At 42.6% G+C, this 12,176-nt stretch overlaps 1 protein-coding gene across 20 annotated transcripts in view; it reads left to right on the top strand.

Annotated features, from left to right (window-relative positions):
- Positions 1 to 12,176, top strand: part of TRIM9 (tripartite motif containing 9) — a 113,755-nt gene that overhangs the window by 79,446 nt on the left and 22,133 nt on the right. For 13 of the 20 annotated variants that reach the window (XM_065941494.1, XM_065941490.1, XM_065941491.1 and 10 more), the window contains 3 exons: positions 391 to 544; positions 9,079 to 9,236; positions 10,798 to 10,936. In XM_065941494.1, coding sequence (XP_065797566.1) covers positions 391 to 544; positions 9,079 to 9,236; positions 10,798 to 10,936 — 451 coding nt within the window. Of the gene's footprint in view, positions 1 to 390; positions 545 to 9,078; positions 9,237 to 10,797; positions 10,987 to 12,176 lie in introns of those variants that run through there. The other 7 variants (XM_065941492.1, XM_065941484.1, XM_065941482.1 and 4 more) reach the window with 3 other exon arrangements.

The raw sequence follows: 12,176 nt of genomic DNA, 5'->3' as shown, positions 1-12,176 counted from the left end.
TAGGTCTTGACATGATACCCATAGCTCATATCAGAAACCTATGATTGTTGGTGCTAGTGGATTTCAGTAATTGCCAAACATATCGCCACTGAATGTTGTTGGCTTTTAGCTGATCAGTCATAAATAGCATGATCATGTATCTAGACCATATAATAGAGCAACTAACAGCTTCTAATTATAAATAGTGATCCCTTTGAGTCCCAGAAGTATTCAGATTTTCATGATAAACCACAGGTTACTCTCATCATCAGAAGCTCCTCACTGCCTGCATAGATACAGGGAGGGTGTGGGTCCCAAGGCACTTGGTGGGGCACTCTGGGAGAGCCAAAGAGCAGTTTGAGTGCTCAGTGTGGGGTTGTATTTCTTAGGCTATGCTCTTTATTTCAATAGATTTCTGATGCCCTCATAAGGAGAGTGCACCTGACTGAGGATCAGTGGGGGAAAGGCACACTCACTCCCAGGATGACCACGGACTTCGACTTGAGTCTGGACAACAGCCCTCTGCTGCAGTCCATCCACCAGCTCGACTTTGTGCAGATGAAAGGTGCGTGTCTGTGCCCCATGCAGTCAGAGCAACTCCCTGCTGGAAGCAGGGTAAAGGCAGCTTGCAGATTGCAGCAAACAAAAGGCAGCCACCAGATTTATAAATCAACTGAGAGGTGAGAAAGTCCATACACACACACACACACACACACACACACACACACCCCCCTCTGGTTTGTGTTACAAAAGTCTGCAGTAGCTCCCATCTTATTGTGTAATGGAAATGTGTATCTGGAATGTCAGATAAATCAGATGGACTCAATACTTGCCTTTTTGAGAGACTTAAGAGATTTCACATGCTCAGCATTAGAGGAAGAAAGAGAAAGAACATCACTGTACATAAATAACATCTTGTTACAGATGGTAACCCTGATATATTGATATAAATCAAGGGAGTTCAACATTGAAACTGCTTCTACAAGGATAGAGATAATGGCAGACAGTTGATTGTGGATTAGCAGGAATTGGAGAGGATCAGAATTGGCTTGCCTATTCTGGTTCGGAAGGAAAATGAAAGTATGTAATAAAAATTTTAACATTTTAAATTTTTTGGCCTCTGAAATTAAGGGGTGTGGCAAGATCTCAGAGATTTGTAGTATCTGCTGAGGGGACATACAAGTACTTAAAATTATCTTAAGGAATATAACTCTTTGGAGAAAAGGTAAAAACTCAAGCCAACCATGCAATAATATTTTTATGGCAGTGTAAGTAATATCCCATTTGAAAAATATTTCTGATTTTTGAAAACCTTTTTATGGTGAAATAACATACATTCACAGTAAGTTGCAAAAATAGTAAGGAGAGGTCCCCTATACCCTTCATCCAGTTTCCATTCATGGTTGCATCTGACATAACTGTCACATAACATCAAAATTGACATCAGGAAATTGACATCAGTACAGTGTGTGTATGTGTAGTTCCGTGCCATCACGTCACACGTGTAACCACCTCTGCAGTCCAGATACAGAACTACTCCATCAAAGCTTTCCCTCATCTGCCCGGTTTAGTCCCCCATCCCCACTGATCTGGCTTCCATCTCCATAACTTTGTCATTTTCTGATCTTTTTTAAAACTAAAGTAATTGATTTGCTCTTTGCTTCTCCCAGTTTAGGAGAAGGAAATGGCAACCCACTCTAGGATTCTTGCCTGGAGAATCCCATGGACAGAGGAGCCTGGTGGACTACAGTCCACGGGGTCGCAAAGAGTCAGACACGACTGAGCAACTTCACTTTCACTTTTCACTTTCTCCCAGTTTAAGCATCCATGTAATAAATAACTTAGAATCCAATGCTTTAGAATTTTTGTGTCTTAAGAAAAATCTGCATATGTCCTTTTATTAGACAGAACCATATAACCCTACAGGTGTTAGGGGTCTATACTACATCATGCAGTTACACACATTCCTGTCCCAGGTAACGTACAGTACTTCTCTCATCCTCTTAATGAGTTTTTGTCCTCTTATCTTCAGTTTCCTCACCTTTTTGTTTAATATGTATTGCTTTGGGATAATGCCTTTATTGATTTTCAAAGTAACTAGTGTATAGATTGTAAATAAAAATGCTTTGTTGTAGTAACAAAAACATTTAGCTTTTACTGGCTGCCTACCAAATCAGACATACTCTTTCCATGGATTACAAAATGCTTTCTATGGATTAACTCATTTTATTCTCCCAATCCTAGTAGGCAGCTGAGGACATTGAGGTGCAGGAAGACTGGGTCACTTGCCTGGGCTCATCCAGCTAGTGATTGGCAGGGCCAGAATTCAAACCCATGGAGCATGGTTCCAGAACCCACACCCACAACTTCCAGTTTATGCTGTAAAGTTAGTGCCTTACTAAGCTACTTCTTCTAGAAGTAATTGAATTCATCTCTTAAACTTGAGAAATTTAAATTTTTTTTTTGTTGCAGCCATGCTTTCAGGCTTAAAAAAAAAATTAACACCTATATGTTAGCCTGTGGTGTGTCACCAACCCAATAATATGCAGAGCCCCCTTGATCAGCCTCTTTCTGTCCCCAGTTCCTTCAACAAGGTAGAATCATTGAAAGGTTATGTCACAAGTAGCTCAGAGGAGAAAATGTGTCACAAAAGGGCAATGTAAGGGCTTTTGGTGAGACAGAGAAAAAAAAAGAATCAATCCAATTAGCCTTGGTGATGGGGCAGGAGGAGGGGCAGGTAGAGCATTGAGGCCGAAGGGCTTTCAGATGCTTTAATCAGCTGAAAGCCCTCTCCTCCCCCATCCATTCTGAGTGATGTCCATCTGCCATGGTGGAGTCCAGGCCAGCTGACACAGTGGTAACAATTGTATTGGAGTGAACGGGCCCTTCCTGGGAGGTAGCAATTACAGGTTCACGTGTTGTGCATCACAGATCACACTCCTAAAGCATTATCACGTGGCCACTTAGGGCTGCACACAGGCGTAACTGTGGACATGACCGTACACACACCAGAGAATGCCATGCACGTGAAAGGCCAAAGTGCAGAACACTCTTATAGCAAAAACTCACGTAGAACACAAAATTATACAAAACAGTTATTTATGAAGTTAATATAGTAGGCCACTTGGTGTGAGACTAGATTATTCCATTTTCCATTTCTTTTTAATACTTCATGTTAATTTACTTCAGATAAGTATCCTTCCGAGGAGTTAATTCATATGTTAACACATATGTGTGTGTGTGTGTTGTGTTCACTAAATTTAATTAATTCAGTAAGAGCCCAGTCCTCCTTAAAATCTGAATAATTTTTATCTGTCACACTTTCAAAGGAGAGAAAAAGCCAAAAGGTCATGACCCAGAACTCAGTTACCTGCAGTTAAGACTTCTCTTGCTTGCCCCTTTGATATCTGTTAGCATATACACAACCATGCCTAGTGCGTTGTTGGTCTTTTTATTTTCTAAGGATATTCAGCCAGTTTAGCAAACTGAGCTTCACAGTCAGGAAAAATATCTCAAGAAATTTGCACCCTCATATTCATGTAGTAATAGCCAAATTTAAGTAGCATTTGAAATGGTGTTAATCTGACCCTTGTAAGACTAACAATATATTGGTTTCAATATATAATTTCTAATTGTGCTAAGTGGATTAGTAGAAAGTTTAAAATATTTCCAGAGTTACTTGAAATAGGCATTTAAGTCTGTGACTCAAACTTACAACTAAAATATATCTACTTCCTGACGCAAAATTTAAGAATCTCTCCGATTTTGAAATTTTATCTCAGATGCCTTTTTTTTTAACATCAGAGAAGATAGGTCTCTTGCTAATTTTAAAATATTCACACAGCATCTGCTACTCAACTAAAATGCATTGTCTAAAATTATTCTCTTATTAGCTAAGGATTTAACTGATCTGCTCTTTTGGATTCCATATCACCCTCAAACAATTGAGATCTGAGTGAAGAATGTTGGTACCCTCTTTGTTCAAACATCACAAAATGTAAGGACATTTTTCCAGTTGCATTTTGATTAGAAAATCATCTTACCCTCTTTCCAGACTACTGGGAGTGGTGTTTGATCTCTCAGGCTTTTCTTTTGTAGAAAACAACCAATTAAACTTTGTTTTCTGTTTTTATTATAGAGTAATAGAAACATTTTTTCTTAATCCTAAATTGCTATTTTCAACTTTTACCTGGTCATGGGAAGGAAATTTTAATATCTTTTTTGCCAGTCTATCAAGGGCTCTGTTGCTTGGCTCAGAATAGATTCCAGATACATACTCTCTCCCAGAAAAATATTATTACCCCAGAATTGTTTAAGGACACAAAGTATCCCAAGGTTCATGAGTTAGTGCTAAAATAAAACGCCAGATGCCAGGGTGTTCATTCTGACCCAGGGTGAAACATTGACCTCACAGTTCACCAAGCCTTTTTAACCCATAGACCAACAGATATTAATCTCTTGAGTGCCTCTACTCACCTAAGGACACAGTAATCTCCATTAACTCATGTTGAATGTTAAAAAGCCCTGAATATGCACCAAGGTCATGGGCAAGGACAATGTGATCTAAACAGATTCTCCTATAGATCATGGAAAAAGAACACCCAGAGGTTTGGCAGAGATGGGGATGAGCATACATGGGGTGGTGGTGGTGGTTTAGTCGCTAAGTCATGTCCAACTCTTGCAATCCCATGGACTGTGGCCTGCTAGGCTCCTCTGTCCATGGGATTTCCCAGGCAAGAATACTGGAGTGGGTAGCCATTCCCTTCTCCAGGAGATCTTCCCAACTCAGGGACTGAACCTGCATCTCCTGAATTGCAGGCAGATTCTTTGCCACTGAACCACCAGGGAAGCCCCCATATGTGGGAACTTGCATGAAATCTGTTCATGCTCTGGGAGCCTGGAATTCATGTCCTCAAAGCCTGTGTGCAAGTTTATCCTCAGCAAAGTACTAATATGCCAGCTTTCCAGAAACAGCCTGTTCTTCTGCTAAAGTCTAAACTTTCCTCAGATGCTATTTGTATTGTTCAACCATCATAAAAAGGAATGACAGTCCACAAAGGAACCTTCAGAGATGATGTCAGTAAAATTGCTCTCCCAGCCACTACAGCTCTTAAGGTGAACTATTATAATCTATACCAGCAATTCTTGAGAAGCTTTATCGTTCACATTATAGGAACTAAGAAGAAACATTGCTCTTGGAATTAGGCCTGCACTCTCCCTCTAATTCACTATTACTGAGCCCCAGACTGGAGAGGCTGTGGTGTAAACATCCAGCCTGGGGAGCCAACCTGCTGGGCGTCAAAACCCAGCTCTGCCACTGCCTCGCCCTGAATCCTTCCTGGGTTGCAGTTCCCTTGTCTACAAATAGAGATAATAGCAGTACCTACCTTGTGGGCTGGTGTTGAAAATTAAATGAGCGGACACGTGTGAGCCCCTCCCCAGAGCCTGGCCCTCAGCAGTTTCCACCTCACAGGCCTCGCAGCTCCCTCACAGCTCGCTTGTCCTCACCGCACCCTTGTGAACCCTCACAGAGGAATTCTGGATGGTGTGAGGGCTGTCAGTCTGAAGGATGAGAGAGAAAAGTAAGTAAATGCGAAAATCATGACAGATAATTTGAACTAGAATGACCTTAAAAAGGTAAGACTTTTGAAAACCTTGGTATAACAGGCCACAGTGGCAGAATTTAATTTTGAGATGAGGCTCCACCAGACCCCAAGGAAGTCAGTAAGAACAGCTACCATTCTGTATCTAAGAGAATTTTTAGCCAGAAGCTTGATTTTATAGGCTAAGAGGATACTGAGTACTAGAATTCTCATCAGGTCAGGGGAAACTAGTTATCTAGGAAAAATAAAGATGTCCATGAATGATCATGAATGTGTTAAGACAGTTATTATAGCTCCAATTATAGGAATTTCAATAAAACAAAACCTTTTCTCTCAGAGTTCAGCTCAGGAACTGTAATGCTGTCCATTTCCAAAGCATAAGAGATAAATCCATTTGAAAATACTCTAGATTCTTGTAGGCCATTTATTTTATACCTAATAAATTGAAAAGGGGTCATAAAGATACAACACCCAATATAAAATCTGTTATTCTGAAATGCCAGCCTTAGTCTTTGTTAACAAGAGTGTAATTTTGTCACATTTCCTTTTATATTCAATGTCACTTTGGGTAAATAAGGAAAAAGAAAAAATAATTCTCAGCACATTGAGAAATAGATTTAGACACATGCAAATGTTCCCAGGTTCCTTCCTTCTCTCTCTTCCTCTCTCTTTCTAATTTGCTTTTTTGTTGTTGTTCATTTGTTTAAATTTGGAATAGTGTTAAGATCTGAAGATTAGAGACTGGTTAGACTTTTTTCTAACTCCTTGGCCTTTTAAAATAAATCCCACTGAGTACTTACAAATGCAGTTCACATGTTTTAATTACACATGACACTATATATTTCAGTGAATCTTTTAATTATACCTATGTCTATATGGGAAATGTGAATTTCTTATCAGAGACATTGAAAGCATTTGTGTGATTCAAGTTGAAACCATTTTCAGAATCTTACTTGTTGACTTTAAAACTGGTGAAATGTAGACTTGCCTGAAACATGAAAAAAGGGAAAATGAAGACTGATAAGGCAGAAAATGAAATAAAGTCCAAGGAGTTGTTATTTTATGGAAGTCCCTAACCAATACCAACAGCTAAGAGAAATATTTCCCAGGGAGACTCACTGCCTGTCTCTAGAAGCCCTCTGAAGAACGGCTTGCTTAAACTTGTCAGATTTTGTTGTTGTTACTGTTCAATTGCAAAGTTGTGTCCGACTCTTCATGACCCCATGGACTGCAGCATGCCATGCTTCCCTGTCCCTCACCATCTCCCAGCATTTGCCCAAGTTCATGTCCATTGAATCAGTGATGCCATCTAACCATCTCATCCTCTCTCACCCTGTTGTTCTGCCTTCAATTTTTCCCAGGATCAGGTCTTTTCCACTGAGCGAGCTCTTCACATCAGGTGGTCAAAGGATGGGAGCTTCGGCTTCAGCATCAGTCCTTCCAAAGGGTATTCAGGGTCAGATTTTACTCCACTGTTAATATGTTAAGAGGTATTCTTTTACTATAGAAATAATTTAAATGACACAGTAAGTTTCTAACTAAAATAGTGACCTTAAATTAACCTCCAGTTAAGTAACAGGTTCCTGTGATGTGCTTAGTCACTCAGTCGTGTCCGACTCTTTGAGACCCATGGCCTGCAGCCCATCAGGCTCCTCTGTCCATGGGGATTCTCCAGGCAAGAATACCAGAGTAGGTCTCCATGCCCTCCTCCAGGGGAACAGGTTCCTAGATGATATCTATTATGCATAGAAAGTCATTAGAATCATTCAAAGGAGTTCTGTCTCCTGCCTCCTCTTTCTAGCCAGTCCTGTAGTCTATTTAGTGAATGAAAGTGAAAGTGTTAGTCAGTAGTGTCCAACTCTTTACGACCACATAACTGTAGCCTACCAGGCTTCTCTGTCCATGGAATTCTTCAGGCAAGAATACTGGAATGGGTAGCCATTCCCTTCTCCAGGGGATCTTCCTGACTCAGGGATTGAACCCAGCTGTCCTGCATTGCAGGCAGATTCTCCACCGTCTGAGCCACCAGGGAAGCCTAAAGCAGTGCATTTCCTCCATATCTAGATGTTCTGGGACTTCTGAGGCTGCAAAGCTATTGTTCTCTGATAAGATTCCATTTTTTGTGCCATTGAAACTCGAAACAGGATTTCCTTTCATAAACTGATGACCTTCAATTCACTGGTCATAATTTTGATATAATTATGTTTGATGTGTTAAGTTAGACATGGTTTTCTTGTAATGTATCAGCCTTCTTAAGTATAATAGACCTGCTTCACCTTTACATCTCTTATATTCTAGTCCCTGCTTTTGTTTTCTAGGTTATCCACCACAAAACCTTTTTTCTAAGCCACTGTTAAAGTAACTCTCTTCTTAGTTGGGGTGACTGGCAAGGAGCAGATTTAATTTAGGGCATGACACTCTGAGTTCAGTTTTTTAGTACAGCATACCAGGCGTTCCACAATTAACATTTGTTCATCTGAACGTCCCTGGACATGGTCCAAACCATTCTCTCCCATGTTAAAAGTGCTACAAAAATAAAATCATGTTTTGGTGCTGAAAACAATTTTTAAGCAGTTAGTAAAAACACTGCTCCCAGGTTCATCAATTGAGTTCATACCTTAGGAATGAAGATTATTCATTCCCTGATATTTGTATGTCTGTATGATTGAAGGCTCTATTAATCTGCAGTTTTCATACAAGACTCAGCACAGAAGGGGGAGGGGGTATTGTGTCTAGTAACACTGACAGATTTTCACAAGGTCAGGAGGACACTCTGACCCTCCCTGCCAGCCCCCATAGTATTCTCTGGCTCACAGTTACTGCTAAACACCAGCACAAAAACAGACTTGAGCTAGTGCCATTTTCAAGGCATAGTTACCTGGAAAGAATGCTGTCAAATTCCTCAGAAGTTTCAAAACTGAGAAATCACTTTTGTATCCCTTGGTACCAAATTTTCAAAAATCCACAGCTGTAGCTACTTACGTGTACAAAATCTTGAGTGGAATCACTAATTAAAAAATGAAAGAACCTTAGACAGGTACGTAGTGGTTTCAGAGTTGTTTCTCGGCATAGGCAGTCCCCATTTTATTAAATGCAGTTTAAGGCTCAGAATAGCTTTATGATACATGTATCAACGATGTTATGGATGAACTAGGCTTTAGTGGCCAAGCTGGGAAATCCGGACGCCACGGGAAACATTTCCCTGAGGGGTGAGGCCTTCCATGCTGAAGGGGATGAGAATACAGGAGTCGTCTCCCCTCTAGTTAGGTAGGAAGCAACACTGTGAACTTGGAAAGACACCAGTGAAGGAAAGGCACCAGAGAAGAAACAATTGCCACGCCTGGAGATTCTGTGAGGCAGATCCTATTCAGGTCCCCCCGCTCCCCAGGCTAGGAACTTAGTCCAGCCACTTGTTTACAAGTGGGTGTTGAGCATTCCTAGATGCTGAAGTGTTGACAGCTCCACAGAAGTCAGGGTTACACTAATTTCTGTTTAGCTTCCCCTCCAGTCCCAGCGACTCCCATCCTGCAGCTGGAGGACTGCTGCACCCACAACAACAGCGCCACGCTGTCTTGGAAACAGCCGCCTCTGTCCACGGTGCCCGCGGAAGGATACATTCTGGAGCTGGATGACGGCAATGGCGGTCAGTTCCGGGTAAGTGGAGAACCTACTGGTTGGTGGTTTAATCGCAGGGTCCAACTCTTTGCCACCCCGTGGACTGCAGCCCACCAGGCTCCTCTGTCCATGGCATTTTCCAGGCAAGAATACTGGAGTGGGTTGCCAAACCTACTTCTTAACCAAACTGGTAATGACCACAGAGGACCCACCTCAGAGCCTCAGACCCAACCCAGCAGGACCGGCACGCCCTTCATCTGAGGCCTTCATCCTTGTCCCATCAAAGAAGGATGAAGGAGTCCCGGAATAGAAATTGCCCCTCCCTTCTGAAGAGAAAGTATCTACAGTCCTGCAAGCTCTGAAGTCAGGCTGCCTGCCTTCCAGTCCCAACTGAGCCCCTAAAGCTGTGGGACTGTGCCCATTTCTCACCTCTTTGAGCCTTCACGTCCTCATTTGTAAAAAGGAGATGATAATGATAACATGTGCCTCATGCATTGTTGTTAAGAGCCACTTGAATCATTCGTGTAAAATTCTTAGCACACTGAAGACCCAGCCACCAGTCTTCCTAGCATCCCTCTAAGGAGTTGTCATTTTGAGGCTGCGCTTTGGACTCAAATTATCTTTACTCATTACATCACCGTAATGTTGCCACATGTACAGCTAAAGAGGGAGGTAAATACCTAACCTATGCTAACGATGCATTATGCTGGGATTTATTTTAAGCTTTTGAAATACCACTCTTCCTCCCTTCCCTGTTTCCTCCCTCTTCCCTCTGTACTATGAAGAAAAATCTGAAAAGTCATGATTTCCCTTCCTGCACTTCGAAACTCTTATGCTTTGAATGTCATCTTTGTGACAGTTCCTGAAGCTATCAGTGGATTATAAACATACCAGAGAGACCACATTCATGTTTTCAAACCTATTTTTTAAATATAAATCATACTGGTGAATAAAGAGCTCAGTAGGTATAATATACTGAATAAATGCCAGCTTAATAAGGATAATGCTGTCTGTGGTAGTGGTGGTTTAGTCACTCAGTCTTGTCTGACTGCTATGACCCCAAATACCCAGTTTTAATCTTTGAAGCTTCATCTGCTAATAACTAGCATTCAGTGGGGTGACAGACCCACGCTAAATACAAGACACTACACTAGTCAGTTTGCACATTTGACCTATATAATCTACACACCAGCCTCATAAGATAGGTATTTTTGTCCCAGTTTTACAGAGAAGGAAACTGAAGCTAAAAGAGGTCAGCTCAGAGCCCAGTATCTCACAGGATGAGTCAGATCAGGCAGACCCCAAAGTACCTTCTCTTTTCCATCCTGCAGCACTTGCCTCCTGAGAAACTTAGAACAAAGTATTGTATTAGTCGCTCAGTCATGTCTGACTCTTTGTGACCCCTTGGACTGTGGCCTGCTAGGCTCCTCTGTCCACAGAATTCTCCAGGCAAGAATACTGAAGTGGGTTGCCATTTCCTTCTCCAGGGAATCTTCCCAAACCCAGGATCAAACCCAGGTCTCCTGCATTGCAGGCAGATTCTTTACTATCTGAGCCAAGTTCAGAGTTAAATGGTGGCCCATTCTTTTCTGACCCTCAGGAAGTATATGTTGGAAAGGAGACCATGTGCACCGTGGATGGTCTTCACTTCAACAGCACGTACAATGCTCGCATCAAGGCCTTCAACAAAACGGGAGTCAGCCAGTACAGCAAGACGCTGGTCCTGCAGACGTCTGAGGGTAAGGCCCTTCAGCAGTATCCCTCAGAGCGAGAACTGCGAGGCATCTAGAATGGCTGGCAAGCCCGGAGGTAACCCCACCACTGCCCACATTCGCAAGCGTTTCCATGACTTGCCCTGCATTCTGGCACAGAGCCGCTGTTTCTCTCCTGCATTTAGAGAGCTCATGGTGTGTGGACGGGGATCAGACCAAAGCGTCCACAGCAGCAGTTCCAATGGCCTGGGCCGGCGGCTTCCTTTGATAACACTCTTAAATAAGCTGCAGCGGAAGAAGCTGACAAGTGAATGCCTGAATGTGCCGCGGTGTGTGAGGCAAATGTTACCTAGGCTCTAGGGCAGGCTCCCATTCTCCACGACACACATCACTGGCCACTTTTGCCCAGAGGATTCTAAATTGCTTTGTAGCACTTGCTTGTGTCTGAGGGTGGGGCCAAGGTCCTCTCCAGCCGTGGATTTATCCAACTGAATGTGTTTCCAAGGGGTATGGGGCCCAGAGCTGTGCCAAGAGGGCCTGTTGGCCACTCCTGGTTAACCTTCACGCACCAGGACAGGCTCCCTGTGGGCATCAGACGGGAAGAGACCAGCACCTCGGCATTACCTAGCCATTCTCACCTCTGTCAGTCCCTCTAGGCTTGGTTAGGCTGCCTGGGCCCTCTGCACAGGTCCATCTCTAGAGAACTTTTGCTTCTTGGCTATACTATAAATATCTTGGTCATCAGAGGCAAGCCACCCATCTCAGGAGAGGGGCTTGGATTTGATGGCCAGGTATAACCTCTGAGCCGCTTCACATTTTCACTCTAAAAGCAATCGTCATACATGAAATTAAACCTATGGTGAGGAATTTGTGGTTGGTGCCAAAGCATTTTCAGACCTTCTGGGTGTCATTTTAATCACAGGAGCCACCCCCGTCCCATGGCATTCTCCATAACCTCCCTCTGCAGAACTAATTATGTTGATTTTGTTCACATTCAAAATGTTAGCTAAAAGAACTGTGGTGGCATTTTCTCCCACTTCCCACAAACCTCAGCATGTGCCAGTCACCCTCTAAGATGGTTCACATGGTTAAAAACAAGCACAATTTAAATCCCACAGCAAGGCCCCTAGCTGTGAAAACCACACTTAGGGAGCACTTGCGTGTCTGAGTGATGCTACTCAAAGAGAAGAATTCAATGAAAGGGACAAGCCCACGTGACCTACCCTGACTTGGGTTATAGGGATGTGGTAGCTAAGCCTCCTCTGGG

The sequence above is a fragment of the Muntiacus reevesi genome, chromosome 7, assembly GCF_963930625.1.
Source record: "Muntiacus reevesi chromosome 7, mMunRee1.1, whole genome shotgun sequence".
NCBI lineage: Eukaryota > Metazoa > Chordata > Mammalia > Artiodactyla > Cervidae > Muntiacus > Muntiacus reevesi.
Note: the sequence above shows the minus strand (reverse complement) of the source record. Positions and strands in the feature narration are given on the sequence as shown.